At 45.7% G+C, this 24,664-nt stretch overlaps 1 protein-coding gene across 5 annotated transcripts in view; it reads left to right on the top strand.

Annotated features, from left to right (window-relative positions):
* Nucleotides 1-24,664, top strand: part of PHF20L1 (PHD finger protein 20 like 1) — a gene marked incomplete at its 3' end in the record, with an annotated part of 71,777 nt that overhangs the window by 777 nt on the left and 46,336 nt on the right. For all 5 annotated transcript variants that reach the window (XM_081323308.1, XM_081323305.1, XM_081323304.1 and 2 more), the window contains exons 2-5: nt 1,657-1,773; nt 8,606-8,774; nt 11,551-11,635; nt 14,404-14,492. In XM_081323308.1, coding sequence (XP_081179434.1) covers nt 1,691-1,773; nt 8,606-8,774; nt 11,551-11,635; nt 14,404-14,492 — 426 coding nt within the window. In that variant the 5' untranslated portion in view covers nt 1,657-1,690. The remainder of the gene's footprint in view (nt 1-1,656; nt 1,774-8,605; nt 8,775-11,550; nt 11,636-14,403; nt 14,493-24,664) is intronic.

Below are 24,664 nucleotides of genomic sequence, written 5' to 3' on the forward strand. Positions count from 1 at the left end.
GGAGGGTTGAAATGTGTGGGTTTGAGTGTTTTTTGTTCTGAAACCTAGAGGTAAAGCAAAAAAGAGGAGGGAAAATTAACCCTGGAAGAAATCGCCACCACCCCTTCACGTCTATACAGGTAGTCCTCGAGTTACAACAATTCGTTTAGTGACCGAAGTTACAATGGCATTGAAAAAAAATGGGCTTTTGACCGTTTTTCACACTTACGAGCATTGCAGCATCTCCACAGACGTGAGATTTACATTCGGGTGCTTGACAACGGACTCATATTTATGACGGTTGCACTGTCCTGCGGGTCACGTGATCCCCTTTTGCGACCTCCTGACAAAGTCCAGGGGGAAACCAGTTTCACTAAACAACCGGGCTACTGATTTAAGAACTGCAGTGATTCACTTCACAAATGTGATGAGAAAAGTGGTAAAATGGGGCAAAACTCACATAACAAAATTTCTCACTTAGCAATATAAATTTTGGGCTCCGCTGTGGTTGTACGTTGAGGACTACCTAAAGGTGGTCCTTCATATAGAAGTGACTTGCAAGGGTAAACACGGCTTCCTAAAATCTTGTCAGATAAGTTTGTTTCCCCTTGCTTAGCCCCCTCTCATTATGTTGGATTTTAAACAGTATGGAGTAGACTAGTGTATGGGTAGTCCTCGACTTACGAGCACAATTGAGACCCAAATTTCTGCTGCTAAGCGAGGCAGTTGTTAAGTGAATTTTGCCTCATTTTACAACTTTTCTCGCCATAGTTATTAGGTGAATCACTGCAGTTGTTATGTTAGTGGCACAATTGTTAACTGAACCTGGCTTCCCAATTGGCTTTGCTTTTCAGACGTTCACAAAAGGTGATCACATGACCTCAGGACACTGCAACCGTCGTAAATATGAGTCAGCAGCCAAGCATCTGCATTGTGATCATGTGACCATGGGGAAGTTGCGATGGTTGTAAGTGTGAAAAAGGGTCGTGAGTTCTTTTTTTCCAGTACTGTTGTAGCATCCAATGATCACTAAATGAACTGTATGTTCATTGTAAGTCAAAGACAACCTGTAGTCCATCCACAGGGAAATCTCTTTGTTCTGGAGTATGTTGATGCTCTCTTAACTTACAGCAACATGATTTGTGTTTCGATTTCACTATGCTCGATAAGAAATTTATTTTCGATATAGGTGTAGTGACCTACATGCTGGGGATTTGTTTGGAAATTCATAATTGAATTACTCCATGGATGAAAATCAGAAACATATCAATAACCTAATTTTTAGATTGGCTGCAATCCGAGATTTCTCTGTACTGTATGTGTTAACCTGGGATAAATCCTGTTTGAATTCATAAGACTTTCCAGAAATACGCTGTCCTCTTGGTTCTAATATCTGGGCTAATGTTTTCTTTAATCAACAGATAAACACATGAATATGGCACTGTGGTTGTACGTGAACAATCAGAAAGTTAAAAAGCAGTAATAGTTGGGCCACTGTACATCTTCACATATTTTGAGTACTAGGCCCACCATATTGCATCATAATACAAATTTTGGTTTTATGTTAACGTGCCATGAAAATGCGGTTTATTGAATTTGTGTATTTAGTGTGTGTGTGGATGAACACATTTGGAAGTTTTCTTTAACTCCAGGAATGTTTTCTCTTTCTTTGTGTAGCAAACAAGAAGGATAAAAATTGGAGATTATCAAGATGAGCAGAAAGCCTCCACATCGTCCCGGGATCACATTTGAAATTGGTGCTCGCCTAGAAGCCCTGGATTATCTACAAAAATGGTATGGAACTACAGCTGACCCTCAATTTATGACCACAACTGAGCCCAGCGTTTATGTTGCCAAGGGAGACATGTGTTTGTTAAGTGAGTTTTGCCCCATTTTGTGACCTTTCTTGCAACAGTTATTAAGCGAGTCTGGTTTCCCTGTTGACTTTGCTTGTCAGAAGTTCACAAAAGGTTACCGCATGACCCCGGGACACACTGCAACTGACATAAATGTATGCCAGGTGTCTGAAATTTGATCATGTGACCATAGGGATGCTACAACAGTTGTAAGTGTGAAAAACTCATACGTCACTTTTTTTCAGTGCTGTTGTAACTTCAAAGGGTTACTAAATAAACTTCTAAATCGAGAACTACCTGTATACTGCTGACTTAGTAGAGGACGTATTCATACGAGGCCTGATAGCTCCATGCCGATACATATTGAAGTAAAGAATTCAGTAAACATCATATACCACTTTCAACGTAACCAATTAGTCTGGAAGCTTTTCCTGTTTCTGTATGCAGACATAGGCAGGCAGGCAGACGCACGTAATCACACAAACACGCATTGTGGAGCTACATTTGATTTTGTATTACACAGTGAAGAATGAAATTTAAAAACATTGCCAACTTAATGAGTCAGAATCATATACATTACTGCGGGATAGCCTTAACAGAACACACAATGTTCTCTAAATTGATCTCTTGCCTGATATAAAACCAGCCCCAATGCTTTTTGCTTTTGAAAAAAATAGTTAAAAATCTGGCTTTTTCTCTGGGCATTTGGGTTGAGTCAGAAGTCGGGGAGAGGCCTCTTGTGACTTTAATTATCGTGCTTTGTTTCCAATTTTAGGTAGTGAGTATTATTTTAATGAAGTTTGGCGTGTGTTCTTAATGTTTATTTGTGTTGCACACTGCCCTGGGTCACATTCCTGGTATTGGGCTTAATAAATGCTTCAAATAAATAGTTGCGAGTGTTTCACTTGAAAGACTCATAATATATAGTAGCAGGTGTTTCATCTTGCTCCCATTATCCCTGTTTTGCATGATTCAATGATTATTTTGCTTCAGATGCACAGAGAATAAAATTTCTTTTTTTAAAAAAAAGCTCTTATACTGAATAGCTTTATATAATTTTGATACAGGTGGCCTTGTGTTTGTGCTTAAAAGTTCTTTAAATTTTTTCCTCAATTTTTCTTCCTTTTTTTTAAAAAAAAAAGCATGAATTTTGCACCATAAGACGGTCATCTGTGGTTCGTTGATATCCACTGATTCACAAAATATCTCTTTATAAGAAAAAAAGTCATCTGTTTTGTAAAAATAGATCCTTTCATAATGCCACATTTAAATACAGTAGAGAGAATAGAGTGGTGCTTGTAATACCTTAGAGACCAGTGAGTAGGCAGCATAAAATTAGCTATCATAAATACACAAATTAACATGAAATGGTACCTATATCACACTAATTGATGCAAGTAAGAATCACAAAATAAGAAGATAAATTGGTTGAGGGTAAATCGGATTTGAAATCAGGAAAAATATGGTCTTTTCTAAAGTATACAAAAGTCACCATTGGACACCCAGTGGTTTTTCATCTATGGAAATACATGATTTTCTTGTATTTAAAAAAAGGATGTTGAGAATTTAAATAGTTTAACTTGATAATAAGCATCTCTTCCTTGAAAGAATGCTTTTATATTCCCCAATCAGCACAAGTACACAAATAGAGCAAAAGATAATGTTGTCATTTATCTTGGGAGTTATTCATAGTTGAAATTCAGGATATTGCTGTAACAAAATGGTAGTTACTACAATAGCTCTTAACACCTGATCAACTGTAGATGTACATGTCTGGTTACCTTTGAGCAAATTTAGATTTTAGTGCAATGCATATACTTCACCCCTGTGGATATTCCATTAATGCAGGAAATACCTGTTTTTCACATTGTAGAGAAAATAGTTTTCAAATATGGGCCAGGATATTTGATAGGCTTGCTAGTATAGAATTCCCCACTAGGTATTTTCATGGAAATAGTTACCGTGCCAAGGAACTTTTGTTACAGATTCTTGGATTGCAGTATTCCCTGGAATTTTTAAAAAAATATCCTTGAAATTTTTCCTTGTAAAATATCTCGCATCAGGTAATATAGAAACACCAAGGGTTCTTGCATTTTGGAAACAAAAGTATAATATGCTTTGGTGCTGGTGCTGGTGATGACCTATAAAGCCCTTAATGGCTTGGGTCCGGGATATTTGAGGGAACACCTGCTGCCAGCATCAAGTTCCCTTCATCCAGTGCGCTCACACAGGGAGGGTCTTCTCAGGGTGCCGCCGGTAAAAGATTGCCGGCGGATAACACCCAGGGTGAGGACCTTCTCTGTGGGTGCGCCTGCCCTCTGGAACCAGCTGCCTGTGGAGCTTAGGACTGCCCCTGACCTTCGTTCATTCCGCTGGGACCTGAAGACCTGGCTCTTTGAGCTCTCCGGCCCAGGCTGAGCATTTTAACTGGGGTTTTTATTTTTAGGGATAATTTAATCTTTTTAAATTGTTTTTAACTTGTATTTTGTATTGGTTTGGTTTTAAATACCCTGTAAACCGCCCTGAGTCCTTCGGGAAAGGGCGGTATATAAATCTAAATAAATAAATAAATAAATAAATAAATATACAGTGAGGGAAAAGAGTATTTGATCCCCTGCTGATTTTGTACGTTTGCCCATGGACAAAGAAATGATCAGTCTGTAATTTTAGTGGTAGGTTTATTTTAACTGAGAGACAGAATAACAACAAAAAAAAATGCAGAAAAACGCATTTCAAAAAAATTATAAATTGATTTGCATTTTAATGAGTGAAATAAGTATTTGACCAATCAGCATGATTTATGGCTTCCAGGTGTCTTTTATATAGGTAACGAGCTGAGATTAGGAGCACCCTGTTAAAGGGAGTATAACTATAAAAGACACCTGTCCAGAGAAGCAATCAGTCAACCAGATTCCAAACTTTCCACCATGGCCAAGACCAAAGCGCTGTCCAAGGATGTCAGGGACAAGATTGTAGACCTACACAAGGCTGGAATGGGCTACAAGACTATTGCCAAGCAGCTTGATGCAAAAGTGACAGCAGTTGGTGTGATTATTAGCAAATGGAAGAAACACAAAATAACTGTCAATCTCCCTCAGTCTGGGGCTCCATGCAAGATCTCACCTTGTGGAGTTTTAATGATCATAACAGCGGTGAGGAATCAGCCCAGAACTACACGGGAGGATTTTGTCAAATGATCTCAAGGCAGCTGGGACCATAGTCACCAAGAAAACAATTGGCAACACACTACGCCATGAAGGACTGAAATCCTGCAGCGCCCGCAAGGTCCCCCTGCTCAAGAAAGCACATGTACAGGCCAGTCTGAAGTTTGCTAATGAACATCTGAATGATTCAGAGGAGAACTGGGTGAAAATGATGTGGTCAGGTGAGATCAAAATCTTTGGCATCAACTCAACTCACCGTGTTAGGAGGAGGAATGCTGCCGATGACCCCAAGAACACCATCCTCACCGTCAAACATGGAGGTGGAAACATTATGCGTTGGGGGTGGTTTTTCTGCTAAGGGGACATGACAACTTCGCCGCATCAAAGGGACGATGGACGGGGCCATGTACCATCGAATCTTGGGTGAGAACCTCCTTCCCTTAGCCAGGGCATTGAAAATGGTTCGTGGATGGGTATTCCAACATGACAGTGACCCAAAACACATGGCCATGGCAACAAAGGAGTGGCTCAAGAAGAAGCACAGTCTCTAGACCTTAATCCCATGGGAAATCTGGGGAGGAAGCTAAGCTGAAGGTTTGAGCTGCCAAACGTTAGCCTCGAAACCTTAATGACTTGGAGAGGATCTGCAAAGAGGAGTGGGACAAAATCCCTCTTGAAATGTGTGCAAACCTGGTGGCCAACTACCAGAAACATCTGACCTCTGTGATAGCCACCAAAGGTTTTGCCACCGAGTACCAAGTCATGTTTTGCGAAGGGGTCAAAAATACTTATTTCACTCATTAAAATGCAAATCAATTGATAAAGTTTTTTGAAATGCTTTTTTCGGCATTTTTTCGTTGTTATTCTGTCTCACTGTTACAATAAACCTACCGTTAAAATTTATTTTATTTATTTATTTATTTATTTTTGGGACTTATATGCCGCCCTATCTCCCGAGGGACTCAGGGCGGCTAACAACAATAAAAACAACAATACAAAAGTTAAAAGAGATTAAATAAACATCCCCAAAATAAATTAACTAAACAATTTAAAAATTAAAACATTTTTAAAAAAACCCGTCATCAATCCAGGTCAGCCTGATGAAAAAGGAAAGTTTTGAGGTCGCGGCGAAAGGACCGGAGATCCGGGGCCATCCGGAGCTCAAGGGGGAGTTGGTTCCATAGGGCTGGCGCTCCCACAGAGAAGGCCCTCCCCCTGGGGGTCGCCAGCCGACATTGTCTAGCCGACGGCACCCTGAGGAGGCCCTCTCTTGTGTGAGCGCACTGGGCGATGGGAAGTCGTCCCCGGCAGTAGACGGTCCTGCAAATATCCCGGGCCTAGGCCATGTAGGGCTTTAAAGGTAAGTACCAACACCTTAAAATTACAGATTGATCATTTCTCTGTCAGTGGGCAAACATAGAAAATCAGCAGGGGATCAAATACTTTCCCCCCCTCACTGTAGGTACTTCTCTGGTGGGTGTTTTATTACATTTCAAACAGGTTTTCTAGAACTGGAGCATTGGTAACACCAGGAATGGGGAAAAATTGTTGACCATCTTTAGTGTAAAGTTAAAATATACAGCTATGGCAGGGCTGAAAAAAAATCATACAAAGGGGTTATTTCATTGAATAGCTCAGCTTGTTTGGACAACCAAGCTGAATGTGAACAGATTGGATAGAACTAATTCATTTTGTTAAAACTTATCTTTAAGTATCTTTAAAATAAGTTTTAAGTATCTTTAAAATAACTGACCAATAAGTTTTTAAGTAGTGTCTTTAATAGCTCCAGACAGAGCATCTTATATAATTAATATTATCCTTTATTGCTGTACAGATTTCATTGTTCCTGTTTAATGTTTTAACCTTGGGCAACGGTGTTTAGTTTCGATTCCGGTCTTTGCCTTCCATAGTCTAGAAGTAAAATTTCATTTTAGAAAATTTAAAAGCATTGTAATTGTGAAGCAGATGGAACACCTAGGCAGTAGAGCAGCTACCACTGGAATTTTTCTGACATTTTATTATCTTAAATTTGTAAGATTAATCATAAAAAATATTTTTGAGCGTAGACTGATAGTTAATACCAATGGATGATCTGAAATGGTGACTTAAAGCTATCTAAGAAGAGCTGGTTTATAAATCGTCATGCTCTGGGTTTTTTTCCTTGATAAAAATATGTCTCATTCAGTTTTTGTCCAGAGGTGCAAAGCCACTTTCATATTTTTAGCAAAGCTGCGTAACATACAGGTATCCATCCCTTTCACACTAACATATCTGCTCATCTCAAAAGTAATTTGCAGAAATGTTACAATGAATAAAAAAGATGGGAAACAAACCACTGGTGTATGGCTGTGCCGAACTTAATCCTGTACCATCTTCCCAGAGTCCAGCTCTGTGTGTGTGTGTGCGCACGCGCATGTACTCCTAGCACAAAAATCACAACTTTCCCCCTTTGCATTCTTATCAGTGACTTCCACAGAGGATTCATGATAATACCTCATGTTAGGTGCTTTGTCAATAAGATTTAGAGGTTGATTATTTTTACCTTTGGCGTCCACGTTATTAGCCAAGGAACTGATTAAAAGCTGCTCAGTTTTGAAAACAGTTAATACTAGAGGTGTTTAGAATAAGAAATATCTGGGCTATTTCTGTGTCTACATGGCTTTAAGGAAAATTGGCAATCCATATCCTCTCAGTTAATGGAAGAAACTGCTATAAGTGGGAGAGTCTTAATATGGAGCAACAACTAATATCCTGATGCATTTCCCAGATTTGTATTTTCTGGTTGGGTTTGGATTTGTGTGTGTGTGAGACCACATCATTGTGCTTTATTTTGTCTTCCAGTTAGTCGCTGAAGTATCTTCTGTTTGTCTTCTAATTTAAATTACATATATATTTTAAGTACTTACGGATTTTTGATACCTTACAAAGTGTTTTGAACAAAGTGTTATGGAAAAGTTACAAATCGATAAAGGGTATGAATTATATATAACAAATATGCCTAAAAACATAATACAGGTAGTCCTCGACTTAAGTTCACTTAGAAACTATTTGAAGTTACAACGGCTCTGAAAAAAATGGATTACAACTTGTTCTTGCATTTACACAGTTGCATTATTCCTGCGATCCTATGATCAAATTTCAGCGGTTAGCAAGCTGCATGTTTGTGCTTATAATGGTTGAAGCATCCCAAGGTCATAATAATTGCCGTTTGCAGCCTTCCTAGCTGCCTTCCAACAACCAACGTCAAGGGTAAAGCTGGATTCACTTAACAACCATATGATTCTCTTAACAAATGCAGCGAGTCACATAATAGCCATGGCGAGAAGGTCATAAAACTGGGCACGACTCACTTGCTTAGCAACAGCCTCCTTGCTTAGCAACAGAAATTACGGTCCCAATTGTGGTCATAAATTGAGGACTACCTGTATGATCACATCGTACGAAAGTGCAGCAATTCAGCCTAACTCTGAGCTATAAGAAACCTATTGCGCCATCCTCCTCGCAGTTTAATTTATCGCCCTTCAGGATTAGCAGTTCGCATAAACGCTCCGGGTACCTGTAGAGAGAAAGACGCTGAAGTATCTTCTTTCTGTTTGTCTTCTAAAGGTATCCTTCACGCATTGAGAAGATAGACTATGAGGAAGGGAAGATGCTTGTCCATTTTGAGCGTTGGAGTCACCGTTACGATGAATGGATTTACTGGGATAGCAATCGATTGCGCCCGCTCGAACGGCCTTCGCTGAGGAAGGAGGGCCTAAAAGACGATGAATTTATCGTAAGCATTTCTCCAGTCCTTACGAGTGGCTTTTAAGTGGAAGTCACGGGCCATGATCGCAAGCACCGATTGTAGCCCAGAGTGCAGAAAAACGGAACTCTTCATTCCACACACCAGGGGTCCTCAAACTTGGCCCTTTTATGACTTGTGGACTTCAACTCCCAGAATTCCTCAGCCAGCGTGGCACGCTGGCTGAGGAATTCTGGGAATCCAAGTCCACAAGTCATAAAAGGGCCAAGTTTGAAGACCCCTGCCATACACTGTTGAGATCTGAATTTCTGTTGCTAAGTAAGGAGGTGGCTAAGTCAGGTGCGCGTGATTTTACAGTCTTTTTTGGTCACAACTGTTAAGCAAAGCACTGCGGTTAATAGTTCAGAGGGCTGGTTGAGGAATTCTAGGAGTTGAAGTCCACAAGTCTTAAAAGTTGCCAAGTTTGAAGACCCCTGACATAGTTGCTTAATGAATCCAGCTTCCCTCATTGACTTGCTTGGAAATTGGCTGGGAAGGTCACAAATGGCGATCCCATGACTGTGGGATTTTGCCGCCATTCTAAATGCATGCCGGTTGCCAAGTGCCTGATTTTTGACCATGTGACCAGTGGATGCTGCGATGGTTGTCAGTGCAAGGATCAGTTTAAGTCACTTTCCCCCCCCCCCCATGCCACTGTAACGTCAAACAGTTGCTAAACAAATGGCTGTAAGTTCAGGACTACCAGTAATGGTTGGAGAGTGGAATTTTTGTTTTTCCCCCCCAAAGCTAGGCTTTTATATTATATATTATATATTTATTTATATTAATTTTTTGTACTGCCCTTCTCCCGAAGGACTCAGGGCGGTGTACAGGGCAATAAATACTAAAAGACAAAGTACAAAAGTTAAAAAACAATTAAATATTATGCCCGATATATACAATAATTAAAAAACCATGTTAAAACCCCAACCCCCAAACCCATCAAACCAGGCCGGATTGCTCAAATAAGTAAGTTTTTAGATCCCGCCAGAAGGAGCGAAGGTCAGGGGCCCTCCGGAGCTCCACCGGCAAGCGGTTCCACAGGTCTGGCGCGCCCACAGAGAACGCCCTCCCCCTGGGGGCCACCAATCGACATTCTTTGATCGGAGGCACCCTGAGGAGGCCCTCTCTGTGGGAGCGCACTGGATGGAGGGAAGTTGACGCCGGCCGCAAGTGTTGCCGTAGGTAATCCGGACCCATGCCATGTAGGGCTTTGTAAGTCATTACCAACACCTTGAATCTCACCCGGAGGGCAACTGGCAGCCAATGCAGCTCGCGGAGCAAAGGTGTAACATGGGAGTATCGGGAGACTCCCAACACAACTCTCGCGACTGCATTCTGCACCAGTTGGAGCCTCCGAGTGGTCTTCAAGGGCAGCCCCATGTAGAGAGCATTACAGTAGTCCAAACGAGAGGTCACGAGCGCATGAGTGACTGTACGCAAGGCATCCTGGTCCAGATAGGGCCGCCATTGGCGCACCAGGCGAACCTGGGCAAAGGCCCCCCTAGTCACAGCTCCAATATGCTCTTCTAAAGAGAGCTGTGAATCTAGAAGGACCCCCAAGTTGCACACCCTATCTACGGGGGGCAATAACTCACCCCCCCATGGCAAGAGATGGAGTAAACTGAATTTCCCGGGATGCCGGCACAAACAGCCACTCAGTCTTGTCAGGGTTGAGCCGAAGCCTGTTCCTCCCCATCCAGACCCGGACCGCCTCCAGGCAACGGGACATCACGTCGAGGGCATCACTGGGGTGGTTTGGGGTCAAAATAAAAAGCTGGGTATCATCAGCATATTGATGATACCCAACTCCAAAACCACGAATGATCTCGCCCAGCGGCTTCATATAGATGTTGAACAGGAGAGGCGAGAGGACCGATCCCTGAGGGACTCCACAAATGAGAGGCCTCAAGGTCGACCTCTGCCTCCCTGCCAACACTGACTGCGAACGTCCCAGAAGGTAGGAGGAGAACCACTGAAAAACTGCCTCCCACTCCCAACCCCTTGAGACGCCGCAGCAGGATACCATGGTCGATGGTATCAAAAGCCGCTGAGAGGTCTAACAGGACTAGGACAGAGGAACAACCCCTGTCCCGAGCCCGCCAGAGATCATTCACCAGCGCGACCAATGCCGTCTCCGTGCTGTACCCGGGCCTGAAGCCCGATTGGTATGGGTCTAGATAATGAGCTTCATCCAAGAACAAAGGGAGCTGATGCGCCACCACGCTCTCAACAACCTTCGCAAGGAAGCGAAGGTTGGAGACCGGACGAAAGTTGTTTAATATTGCTGGGTCCAAGGCAGGCTTCTTGAGGAGGGGTCTCACCACCACCTCCTTCAAGGCGGCGGGAAAACTACCCTCACTCAAAGAAGCAGTTATCACTGTCTGGAGCCAGCCTCGTGTCCCATCCCGGGCCGCATAAATCAGCCAGGAGGGACACGGGTCCAACAAACACGTGGTGGAGCTCAGCTTCCCCATGATCCTGTCCACGTCTTCAGGAGTCACAGGGTCGAACTCCTCCCAGATAACATCGACAAGACCACCCGTGTCCTGATCGTCAGACTCTGCCCAGTCAGAGTCCAGACCGGTCCGAATCCGAGCGATTTTGTCCGACAGATATCGGCTAAACTCCTCGGCACGACCCTGCAAGGGCTCCTCCCTCACCTCCTGATTTAAGGAGGGAGCGAGTTACTCTAAACAGGGTGGCCGGGCGATTATCTGCGGACGCGATTTAAGTTATATTCTCTCACTTTCTTCTTTTAAAACAGGATTTTAAACCAGGAGAAGAGGTTCTGGCTCGTTGGACTGATTGCCGATATTACCCTGCAAAAATTGAAGCAATTAACAAAGAAGGTTTGTATCAAGTCAGGGAGAGGAACCCTTTCCTGCTGCAACATCAGGAATCCAGTCTAATGCAGGGGTAGGCAACCTCGGCTCTTTTATGACTCATGGACTTCAACTCCCAGAATTCCTGAGTCAGCTATGCTGACTCAGGAATTCTGGGAGTTGAAGTCCATGAGTCATGAAAGAGCCGAGGTTGCCTACCCCTGGTTTAGTGGCTTTTTCTAACAGCAGTTTAAGGTAGAGAAGCTGATGAGCTGAATACAAAGGCCGCAGCTTTTCTCTATACTTCCCACTGTGTGCACAATTATTAGGCAAGTGAATATTTTGACTGTATCGTTTCATGCATATTTTCCACTTCCAAGCTGTATAAACCTGAATGCTTAGTGGCTCTAAGCATATCAGGCCATGTTTTATTTTGTGTAAGGTGGGAGGGTGTGGCCTAAGGAAATCAACACCCTATATCAAAAGGGTGCATAATTATTAGGCAGCTTCTTTTCCTCAGGCAAAGTGGGCCAAAAAAGAGATTTAACTGACCCTGAAAAGTCCAAAAATTGTAAAAAGTCTTTCAGAGGGATGCAGTACTCTTGAAATTACCAAGATGTTCGGGCGTGACCACAGGAATACGTTGGAAAAAGAGACCACTGCAAAAGCTGGAATATAAATCTTAATAAATAAAATGTCAGTATCAGGAGATTATTTTGTACTTAGTACAAAATTAAGGAACCAAAATTTGGTGCTTAGGAGTGACATGATAGCTCTCTTCCAATGCTTGAAGGGCTGTGCCAGGAAAGAGATTGTGAGTTTGTTCTCCAAAGCATCTGAGGGCAGGACAAGAAGAAATGGGTGGAAGCTCATCAGACCCTGATTCAACTTGGAAATAAGGAGGAACTTCTCATCAGCAAGAATGGTTAAATCAGTGGAACAGCTTGCCTCCCAGCGTTATGAGTGCTCCATTACTTGAGGTTTTCGAGGAAAGGTTGGACATCCATTTATCTGGGATGATATAAAGACTTCTTGGGAAGGAGTAGAAGATCTTCCAAGATCCTTTCCAGCCCTGTGATCCTGTGTTTGAATTTGGCACACAGTTGAAGTCCTCCTATTTTGGAAGTGAAGGGGCAGATATTTATGCTTGCGTTTCAGTGTGTTGGGAGAGTGGAAAACATTTCTAGCTAATACTTTTGGGAAACCAATTGTTCTTCACAAATAGTTTATAGCAGTGAAATATGTACTGTATGTAAGACCCAAATCCAGTTGTTAAATCAATTTCAAGCACGTTCTTGAAATGTTTTTATACAAACTAAACTACAATATATGGAACACCATTGTGCAGCTTTTAAAATGGTTTTAAAGCTACGTCCTAGAAATAAAGTCAGGCGCTGAATTTGACTCTCAAAAAATAGACACAAGGTTCTGCTTTCAAAGCCTAAGGGACAGCATAATTTAGTCAGGTTTTAGTCTTCAGTTCAAACTTTAGGTCTATAAACTCAGTAAGACAAAGAACAGTTATTTAGGTTAATTTCTTTGCAGTATGGAACACAAGAAAAATTCATACGGAATAGCTTATTTTTTAAAATAAATAAAGGCAATATTACCATCATTTGACTACTGCAGTCTGCAATCTGCTATTAGGTTATCCTCAAAATGCCTTGAAGTTGCCATTTGTGCAAAATCGTTCTATAGTTTTAAGATCTTCGTGGGTTACCAGCTGTTCACCAAGCACCATTTAAGGTGTTGGTATTAATTTGCAAAGCCTTAAATGGTTTAGGATCTGAGCCCTTCCCAGCATGAGTGTCTCCATCTGATAAGATTTTTATGGAATGCCCAGTATACTGCCAAATAAAGAGTTTTGGTTCACGGTCTTGGATATGAGTTTTTAACGATAGGTTTATCATTGTAGCTATGAGTATCACCTTCCATTTATATTCTGTTCTGTTTCTACTATATTTTACACGTTAAATATCTTGAGCCATCCGTAAAGCAGAAGATAAGAGGGTAAATCAAATAAATAAAATGTTAAAAATCTTGAATGTAAGTGCCTTGCAGAAGCACTTAGGTAACCTGAAACAAGCAGAGGTTTTTCGATGTGCTGATTGAGTTTTCGATCATTTGTTCCCTTAAAAATGATTTCTGCCTATGTTAAACTGCGCAATATTAATTTGAAAAAATGCATTGTTTAAAAAATGGGTATTTGTTTAGATTTAGATTTTTTTAAAAAAAATCCTTTATTATTTTTATGAATAACTCAAGGTGGCGAACATACCTAATACTTCTTCCTCCCATTTTCCCCAAAACAACAACCCTGTGAGGTGAGTTGGGATGAGAGAGAGAAACTGGCCCAAAGTCACCCAGCCAGACTTTCATACCTAAAGTGAGACTAAGATTAAATGTCTCCTGATGATTGGCTCAAAGTCACCCAGTTGGTTTTTATACCTAAGGTGGGATTAGAACTCACTGTTTCCTGGTTTCTAGCCTGGTGGCTTAACCACTAGTCCAGGGGTAGGCAACCTTGGCTCTTTTATGACTCATGGACTTCAACTCCCAGAATTCCTGAGTTATAAAAGAGCCGAGGTTGCCTACCCCTGCACTAGTCCAAACTAGCTCTCAATAGATATTCCCTATATCTCTGAAAATGTTGAATGAAGTTGGAAGAAACTTGCAGGTTAAGGATGACGTGAAACACCTGAGCTGATGTTCAGCTGTGTATGCCATTTGTAGGACTAAAGCATCATTTAAATGAATCCGTAAATAACTTCCTCTTTCTGGTGATGGTGTCCTAGGAACCTTCACTGTACAATTCTATGACGGAGTGATTCGGTGTCTCAAAAGAATACACATCAAATCCATGCCAGAGGATGCCAAAGGGCAGGTAAGCAAAGTTCCAATTAGTTTCTATGTTAAGTTGCATCTCTTAATTCCTCGTTGATTTAATTCATCTGCATTCCAGTTTGTGTTACGTAATTCACATTCCACAGACTCCACTGAGGAATCAAATCAGATACACTTTCATAAATGAACACCGTAGAAGTCAACACCAGGAAAAAGTTCTTCCCGCCCCTCCCCCCCCCGTTCTTGTTCGTTTCCTGCAAGAAAAAAAAGATAGAAAATTCAAAACCAAGACGTTATGCTGATGGAATAGCAGAAGGTGGAGGAGTATTCATTATCCAATCTCTTTGGCCTTTCCTATGCCTTCCGTGTTAGAGCTAGGGCCTTAGATTTAGATTACTGCTAAAAAGCTGTCTGTATAAAGCTACGCTTGGTGAAGTTTTGTCATTATTTAAAGGCAATGACTCTTGGGCAAATCTGGATTGTAACTCTGCAGACAGACCACTCTTTTCAGGCACTTTTAGTCCAGGAGTCAGCTTTTTGGTGGCCGGGATGGGCACAGCTTATTTAAGACTGTTGTGGGTTATGACACTGCTGAGTCATGTTTGTGGGCATGGCGAAGTATTTATTGAATGTCTTTGCTTTTTTAAAACCTCTTGATTCTAGCTGGATGTTAGGTGAAAAATACTGAGAGAGTTGTTTTACAGTGGACTATTATTAGGGGAGCTCCTTGAGAACTGAGGTAGTCAGGCTGATGTTGGACATCTACCTGGAACAGTTGCTTTACTTCCGGGTTTTGTAATGACTCCTTCCAGTTCTGTGGTTTTAGAAATTATTTTGAGTCTTTTTTGGACCTTACAGTATACTTTGGGATGTTTGATGTCAGATTGGCAGGCAAATATGCAGCTCTTTTTCAGCGATTACGGTTGGGGAAGAAGTTTCATGGAGCCACAGAAAAGGGATTTCAAGAGTCACGTGTGACCCTGTAGGAGGCAAGTAGACAGAACTGAGGGGTGGAGTCAAACATGTCATCAGCTTAGAGTCCTTACGTTGCCACCGACGATCGAAGTCCAGCCCTCCCTTGAATTCCTTTGACCCTTCTCTAGCGCCAGTTTCGTGTTGACCCTTTACTTATTTATTATTTATATCCTGCGTTTATTGTTTTTACAAATAGGACAGCGAATATACCCAACATACTTTTCTCCTCCTATTCTCCCCACAACAATCACCTTGTCGGGTGAGTTGGGCTGAGAGCGAGTGACTGGCACGAGGTCACCCATCCAGCTTTCATGGCTCAGGTGGGACAAGAACGTAACATTGTCTCCAGCTTTCTAGCCGTCACCTCTAGGCCAAACTGGCTCGCGAGTTGACTAAATTCTTGAGTTTAAATCACCTTTGTTGCAATCTAATGGATGGTCCTGATTCTTTGTGCCTGACAGGCCCAAATTCTCAGGCTATCCCCAGCGAATGAAAAGATTGTGCAAAGCCAGGCTAGGGAAGAGCTGCCCTTAGAAGCACATTTGCCAGTCCAATAATACTAAACCAGATGATCGCAATAGCATTTAGACTTACATACCTCTTCGCAGTGTTTTACAACGCGCTCTAAGCGGTTTACAGAATCAGCATGTTACCCCCAACACTCTGGGTCCTCATATTGCCGACCTTGGAAGGATGGAAGGCTGAGTCAACCTTGAGCCAGTCAGGATCGAACTCCTGGCTGTGGGCAGAGTCAGCCTACAGTACTGCATTCTAACCATTGCACCACCGTAGCTCTTACGACTGGTGTGATGCTGTAGAAGTCCTCTCTTCAGTGGAGCGCTTGGGGGGGAGGGAACCTGTTGTTCTCCGCTATCAATATTTAAATAATATCCTGATGGCAGTTTTCATCCTTCGTTTAATGGTCGTTATGCAAATGATGTAAATCACCATAGAGGTCACAAAATTAACGAAAGATTTACTGCTTCATCCAGATGACTTCGGAGGCACTGGATTTATCCAATCTTTCCTAAGGATGTTCCGACGGAAATGTCCATCTGAAATTTAGGCCTATTAAAATCAAGGTTTTGCAGTACTGTCATGTTCAGATTTTGAGACTCCATTCTAAATGGACTTAAGAAACCGATATGCAGCAGGCGCTCACTAGAGTTGGTGCTGAGATTTAATGTGGCTTGTGTGATTTTTGCTTAACACGATTTGTGAGTGTAGGTCAGGGCTTTTCAACCTTTTCACCCATTGTACCACTTTTAGGATATGGCAACATCCGAGTACCACCAGTCGCCTAGCAAGGGGTCAAAAACTTGATGACCAAAAAGAAAAAGAAAAAATAAGAAAAAATTGATGAATTACAGCATTTCTGTTGAGGAGGATTGGTAGTGGGGGAGTGGGTTGGTTTTTATTCCCCCCCCCCCGCTGGGTGGTTACAACAGGTTTTGGTCACTTCACATGACCCTGGGACGCTGTGACTGTCATAAATATGACTCAGTTGCCAAGCATCTGAATGTAAATCACAAAACCCTGGAGATGCTTCAACATTCCAGCTGATCGGCGCTTCTGCTGGGCTCAGCAGAAGCACCGGGATCAGCGCCGAGCTCCAGCTGGAGCCTGATGCTGATCCTGGCGCTTCCGCTGAGGCCTGACAGCCCTGCAGTTCCAGCCGTCTCTCGCTCAGGCTTGTGCGGTGCTGCCTCCAATTCAGCTCATTCCCCTCCCCAGCTACCACTTTTCTAGGATGGTCGCGTACCACCTGCCAGGTGCCAATGTACCACAGGTGGTACCCGTACCACTGGTTGAAAAGCCCTGATCTAGGTGACAAATAGGAAAACAAACCAGGGCTTAACGCAGTATGCAATCCAGCCTTGTGCAAGGTGTAAATACAGGTAGTCCTCGACTTAACGACCACCATTGAGCCCCCAAATTTCTGCTGCAAAGTGAAACATTTGTCAAGTGAATTTGCCCCATTTTGTTAAAAGTGAATCACTGCAGTGGTTCAGTTAGCCAAATTGTTGTTACAGGAATCTGCCTTCCCCATTAACTGTGCTTGTCAGAAAGTCGCAAAAGGGGATCACGTGAGGCCTTGGAGACTGCAACCGTCATAGATATGAGTCCATTACCAAGCCTCTGAATTTTGATCACGTGACCGTGGGGATGCTGCGATGGCCATCAATGTGAAAAGCGGTTGTCAGTCACTTTTGTCAGCGCTGTTGTAACTTTCCACGATTCACTAAACAAACTGTTGTAAGTCGAGGACCACCTGTAGTACAGATGAGCTGGTGTTAGCAATAGGAGTTTTTTCCAGGCAGGGCTTACAGAGCATGAGAGGGTGGGGAGGATTAAGAGTTTAATACAGGTAGTTTTTGACTTAGGACTGGTCACTTAGTAGCCTTTGGAAGTTATGACTGACCTCCCTCTGGGAGTAAAGCCTGGTTCCAAAGTATTGGCTCCTCCCCCTTGCGGTCACATGACCTCATGTCAAGCACTTGGCGAAAGTCCGTCTGTTAGGCCATGTAGGGCTTTAAAGGTAAGTACCAACACCTTAAATCTCATGCAGCAGAGAAGAAATTTCCAGGCGTCTTTCAGAGTTGGTAGGTTTTAGCACATGCTTTTTAAAAGAAACACCTAGAGGCTTTGTACTCCCAGCTGTATTTCCTTGCAAAGTTTACTGTGTTCTTAAGATTTAGGGCATGGTGTCATATATGAGTTCTGAAATTAAGTCTGATTTCCACGAGATTATTTTAAACTCTGCCAAGAGATAAGGTACAGCTATTTACCTTGAAAAATATTCACAGAGTAAGAGGTAGAATAGAGTAGAATAGAATACAATAGAACATTGAATGGAATGGAATGGAATGGAATAGAATAGAACAGAATATTCTTTATTGGCCAAGTGTGATTGGACATACAAGGAATTTGTCTCCAGTGCATAATTGTTAGAATTTTTCCTGGTTTCTCACAATATTGTTCAAATGCTTCTGTTTGAGAAGCCACCTCCAAATCCAAAAAAAATATTTTTTTTAGCAAAGTATTATGATTTTCAGAACGTCCATGAGAAATCTTGTAAAGTTTATTTAGATTCTTCGGATGAATTCCTGGGATAAAATTCATGAACTTGTGTCTCTCTGTGTGCACAGTTCCTTCTTAAATCCATGCCCAGCAGATGAGAATAAATGCTAACGGATCAGCTTGCCTTCGGTTCAGGGGAAAAAGTTCTAAGGAAGTCTAAAGCGCTGGTCACAAATTATGGATCCAAAAGAACCATTGCTGCCTGCTAGGGGAAGATACAGAAGGAATGAACTTTTGGACTGCTACCCCTGAAGCAGCATTGACCAGGTCAGGGGCCAGAGAAGCAGCGCCCCAGGCCTATGACTTAATGGAATTGTTGTGATTCCGGGTCAGCCTGTGGGTTCGGCATTTGGGTCAGACGATTCAGAGGAGGAGGAGGGGGGTGTTGGAGAGGTTGCTGAGGGGGTTGGAGAGCTTGCTGATGAGAGTCCTCAGCCAGGCCCCTCCCACCTGGTTACGACGCAGACCCAGCTGTGTGAGCCTGACAGCGTGGATGAAGATGACCCACAGCTGGCCCTGTTCAAGGACGCCCGACGCAAGAGGCAGTCAATCAGGAGTAAACAGAGGAAGGCAATGGGGCACCTCGGAAGGAGGCAGAGAGAAGCCATGCCCTGAACTGTTTAAAAGGGGAATGCGTGGGAGGGCTGGTTTGCTGAAGGCAACCGCTTGAATAGCTCCTGTTTCATGGTTTGTGTCTTGCTCTGTTTGCTTTTGTGTCCAGTAAATTTGGCAGGCTTAGTTCCAGCCTCTTGCCTTCTTGTAAAAGGGTTTGTCCCTGCCTTTTCTGCAGGGCCGGTAGCAGGCTGGTACAGAACAGGAATAACAGAGTTGGAAGGGACCTTGGAGGTCATCTAGTCCAACCCCCTACTCAGGCAGGAAACCTGTATCATTTCGGACAAATGGCTGTCCAGTCTCTTCTTAAAAACTTCCAGTGTTGGAGCATTCACCACTTCTGGAGGCAGGTTGTTCCACTGGTTAATTGTTCTAACAAGTCAGGAAATTTCTCCTTAATTCCAGGTTGCTTCTCTCCTTGATTAGTTTCCATCTGTGGCTTCTACATTGCTGAAACCTTTGCTGAGGACCTTTCAAAATCTGTTGCTGGTTTGGAGATGACAGGAGAGTATTCAGCGGACTTCACTGTCCAGCTGGAAATACAAGTAATCCTTGATGTACGACCACACTGGAGTCCAACATTTCTGTTGCTAAGTGAGACGTTTGTTAAGTCAGTTCTCTCCCCACCCCGCCATTTTACAGCCTTTCTTGCCCAGTTCTTAGGTCAGGGGTCGGCAACCTGAAAAAGGAAAAGAGCCACTGGGAACCGGTTCCATCACACATAAAAAAAAGTGGGAGCCATGTGCGTGCGTCCATGCACGCGCATGCGCAAAAAAACATTTTGCGCATGCGCAAAAAAACATTTTGCGCATGCGCAAAACGGGTTTTTTTGTGCATGCGCGGATGCGCGCGGTTGCCATTTTTTTTATGTGTGATGGAACCGGTTCCCTGTTGTGCGACGGCGACGGCCCGTTTGCAGAGCTACTGCCTTCGGCAGCCTGCAAACGTGCCGTGGCAGCTTTCTCAAAGAGCGGCGCCGCTGCCCGTTCGCGCGGAGTTACGCGCGCACCTCTCCAAAGGTTTGGGGAGGTGCGCGCGCACCTACGGTCGTTCGGAGAGGTGCGCGTGCACCTCTCAGAATGGGCAGCGGCGCCGCTTGTTGGGAAAGCTGCCGCGGCCCGTCTGCAAAGCTGCCGCTTTCGGCAGCCTGCAAACGTGCCGCGGCAGCTTTCCCAAAGAGCGGTGCCGCTGCCCGTTCGCGCGGAGGTGCGCGCGCACCTCTCCAAACGGGCGGTGCCACTCTCCATTTGGAGAGGTGAGCGCGCACCACTGCCCGTTCGAAGAGGTGTGCGCGCACCGGGCGGCTGGGAGCCGCAGGAGACAGCTCAAAGAGCCGCATGCGGCTCCGGAGCCGCGGGTTGCCGACCCGTGTCTTAGGTGAATCACTGCCGTAGTTAAGTTAGTAACAAGGTTGTTAAGTGAATCTGGCTTCCCCATTGACTTTGCTCATCAGAAGATCGCAAAAGGTGGCATCACATGACCCTGGGACACCGTAAACCATCATAAATATGAGCCAGTTGCCAAGCGGCCGAATTTTGATCACATGACCATGGGGATGCGCCAATGGCCGTTAAGTGTGAAAAGCAGTCTTGAGTCCATTTTTTCCAGCACCGTTGTAATTGCGGTCGATCACTAAACAAACTGTACGCTGTTAGCCTGGTTAGATGTATAAAAGGAAGAGCAGCAGCAGCAAAACTCGAAATGAAAGCTGACGTAAAAGTAACTTTTGGGGAGAAATTCAAGTCCATTGAGATGCAAAATGGAAGATAAACTCTTCTCTGAGGAGGAATATTAAAAGTTTGGTGGGTTATTTTTCCTCCCTTTCAGTAGCCACTGTTTTGGGCAGTGATTCTCCAAGAAGATCCTCCGTTAGCCCAGATGGCATGAATTTACAATTCCAAAAATGGCTTTTAGAAGCTCAGATACTATTTATTTATTTATTATATTTTTATACCGCCCTTCTCCCGAAGGACTCAGGGCGGTGTACAGGGCAATAAATATAAAAACAGAATACAAAAGTTAAAAAACGATTAAATATAATGCCCAAATTTAAAATTTAAAACAATACTTAAAAACATATTAAAACCCCAACCCTAACCCATCAGACCAGGTCAGATTGCTCAAATAAATACGTTTTGAGATCGCGCCGGAAGGAGCGAAGGTCGGGGACCATCCGGAGCTCAACCGGCAAGCGGTTCCACAGGTCTGGCGCGCCCACAGAGAACGCCCTCCCCGTGGGGGCCACCAATCGGCATTCTTTGATCGGGGGCACCCTGAGGAGGCCCTCTCTGTGGGAGCGCACTGGACGGAGGGAAGTTGACGCCGGCCGCAGGTGTTGCCGCAGGTAATCCGGACCCATGCCATGTAGGGCTTTGTAAGTCATTACCAACACCTTGAATCTCACACGGAGGGCAACCGGCAGCCAATGCAGCTCGCGGAGCAAAGGTGTAACATGGGAGTATCGGGAAACTCCCAGTACAACTCGCGCGGCTGCATTCTGCAGCAGTTGGAGCCTCCGAGTGGACTTCAAGGGCAGCCCCATGTAGAGAGCATTACAGTAGTCTAGACGAGAGGTCACGAGCGCATGAGTGACTGTACGCAAGGCATCCCGGTCCAGATAGGGTCGCCACTGGCGCACCAGGCGAACCTGGGCAAAGGCCCCCCTAGTCACAGCTCCAATATGCTCTTCTAAAGAGAGTTGTGAATCTAGAAGGACCCCCAAGTTGCGCGCCCTATCTACGGGGGGTAATAGCTCACCCCCATGGCCAGAGATGGAATAATCGGAATTTCCCGGGATGCCGGCACGAACAGCCACTCAGTCTTGTCAGGGTTGAGCCGAAGCCTGTTCCTCCCCATCCAGACCCGGACCGCCTCCAGGCAGCGGGACATCACGTCGAGGGCTGGGGTCGAAATAAAAAGCTGGGTATCATCAGCATACTGATGATACCCAACTCCAAAACCACGAATGATCTCACCCAGCGGCTTCATGTAGATGTTGAACAGGAGAGGCGAGAGGACCGATTCCCGATGATAATGTTAAAATAACACAGTTTTGCGATCTTCAAGCACGCCCTTGTTTAACATATCAAATGAGTTGCTTAGCAATAATAATGATGATGATGGTGATGTTGGAAGGGACATTAGAGGTCATCTAGTCCAACCCCCTGCTCGGGCAGGAAACCCTATACCATTTCAGACAAATGGCTGTCCATTCTCTTCTTAAAAACGTCCAGTGTTGGAGCATTCACAGCTTCTGGAGGCAGGTTGTTCCATTGGTTAGTTGTTCTAACTGTCAGGAAGTTTCTCCTTAGTTCTAGGTTGCTTCTGTCCTGGATTAGTTTCCATCTATTGCTTCTTGTCCTGCCTTCAGGTGCTTTTGAGAACAGCTTGACTCCCTCTTCTTTGGGGCACCCCCTGAGATATTGGAACACTGCTATCATGTCCCCCCTCGTCCTTCTCTTTGTTAAACTAGACCAGGGGTCGGCAACCCGAAAAAGGAAAAGAGCCACTGGGAACCGGTTCCATCACACACACAAAAAAGTGGGAGCCGCATGCATTTTTTCTCCGCGGTTGCCACCTTCCTGTGTGTGTGATGGAACCGGTTCCCAGTGGCAGCGGCGCCACCGCCTTTGGCAGCCTGTAAACGTGCCGCGGCAGCTCTCCCAAAGAGAGGAGGGCGGCGGCCTGCAAACGGGCCGCGGTGGCTTTTCTCTTTGGGGGAGCTGCCGCGGCACGTTTGCAGGCCGCCGAAGGTGGCAGCTCTGCAGGCGGGCCGCGGGAGCTGTAGCGGCCTATGGGCGCGACATTCAGCAGGGCCCCTCTTTGCAGCACGGCGCGAGGCCCTCACCCCCCACGGACACGCCCTCCTCGCCACGGGAGCCACCCCCGCCATCCTCGCACACCACTAGCGCAGGCCCACCTCGTCTTGGGGGCCTGCCCTCCGCACGCCGGCTGCATCCTCCGATCGACCGACGCCGCCAGGGAGACTGCCCGGTGTCGGGCTCGACACGCCCGACACCCGGTGAAGCCGCGGAGGGACTCACTGGGCCCCGTGACCAGCTGCCGGCGTCTGTATGCAGCCCCCACGTTACTGCGGCCTTCCACCGAGCCGGGGAAGAGTGCGGCCGCCGGGACGACCCAGCAGCCACCGGCACCTCTCTCGATGCCCCAGCAGCCACCGGGGCCTTCCGGCAGGCCGGGGAGCAGCCGTGGAAACGCGCAGCCGGCTGACATGACCCAGCGCCGACGCAGTGGGCCGAGGAAGAGCGCAGGGGTGGGGCAGGAGCGAGCGTGCCTGTCCTGCTCCTTTTCTCTTCCAAGCGGCGCTGCTCAGCGGAGACGGCGACGACGACATCGGGGCTTGAGATCTCGCTTTCCCCCCCCCTCTTCCTCCCTCTCTCGTTCTTTACATACACACACACACACACACACACACACACACACACACACAAAAGCACAGAGTTCCCCTTCCCCCTTGTACAGGAATGAAAGGCCCCCCGAAGGAAGCCTGGCCTCTTCACCGCACCGATCCGCTGAGGAGGTATTTTCAAGCGGGAGACGGGCAGAGCAAGATAGCCGAAGAAGAGACTCCTCAGACGGCGCCGTCTTTTTCTTCCCCTCCAGCTGCTGGCTCTGAGCCCCAGCTCGCGGGTCTGCCTGGCGGCTTTGCGCGAAGCTTGCTGGGGTCGTTTTGAGATTTACACGTGTCGTTCTCGGGGGGGGGGGAAAGGGGTACCCGACCTATTCCCCCCCCTGTTGAACAAGCCAGGGGAGGGCAAGAGCTTCTGCAGGCAGGGAGGGAGGAGCGGCGAGAAAGGGACGTTTGGAGCCTCTGCGGGCAGGGAGGGAGGAGCGGCAAGAAAGGGACGTTTGGGTGTAAGCCGAGCAACCCCGAAAATCGGTTTGAGTAGAAAAGGAGGAGCTTTGGCAGGGAGGGAAGTGAGGTTGGAAAAGCAGGCCGGGCGAAGGAAGGGAGCGGAGGCGGCAGCTTTGCAGACGCAGCTTTCTCAAAGAGCGGCGCCGCTGCCTGTTCGCGCGGAGGTACGCGCGCACCTCTCCAAAGGTTTGGGGAGGTGCGCGCGCACCTCGGAATGGGTAGCGGCCCCGCTTTTTGCAAAAGCTGCCGCAGCCCGTTTGCAAAGCTGCCGCTTTCGGCAGCTTTGCACACGGGCCGCGGCAGCTTTCGCAACAAGCGGGGCCGCTGCCCGTTCGCGCGGAGGTACGGAGAACTGCCGACGTTTGGGGAGGTGCGCGCGCACCTCCCCAAACCTCCCCAAACATCGGCAGGTCTCTGGACGGTGGCGGCAGCTTGGGAGAGGTGCATGCGCACTCTCCAAACCGCCGCCATCCCGTTTGCACAGCTGCCGTGAACACGGCAGGTCTCCGGACGAGACAGCGGCGGCTTGGAGAGGTGCACGCGCACCTCCGCCCTTCGGAAAGGTGCGTGTGCACCTCTCGGAACGGGCGGTGCCACTCTACATTTGGAGAGGTGCGCGCGCACCACTGCCCGTTCGAAGAGGTGCGCGCGCACCGGGCGGCTGGGAG

This window comes from Vipera berus, assembly GCF_964194415.1.
Source record: "Vipera berus genome assembly, chromosome: 3".
Lineage (NCBI taxonomy): Eukaryota > Metazoa > Chordata > Lepidosauria > Squamata > Viperidae > Vipera > Vipera berus.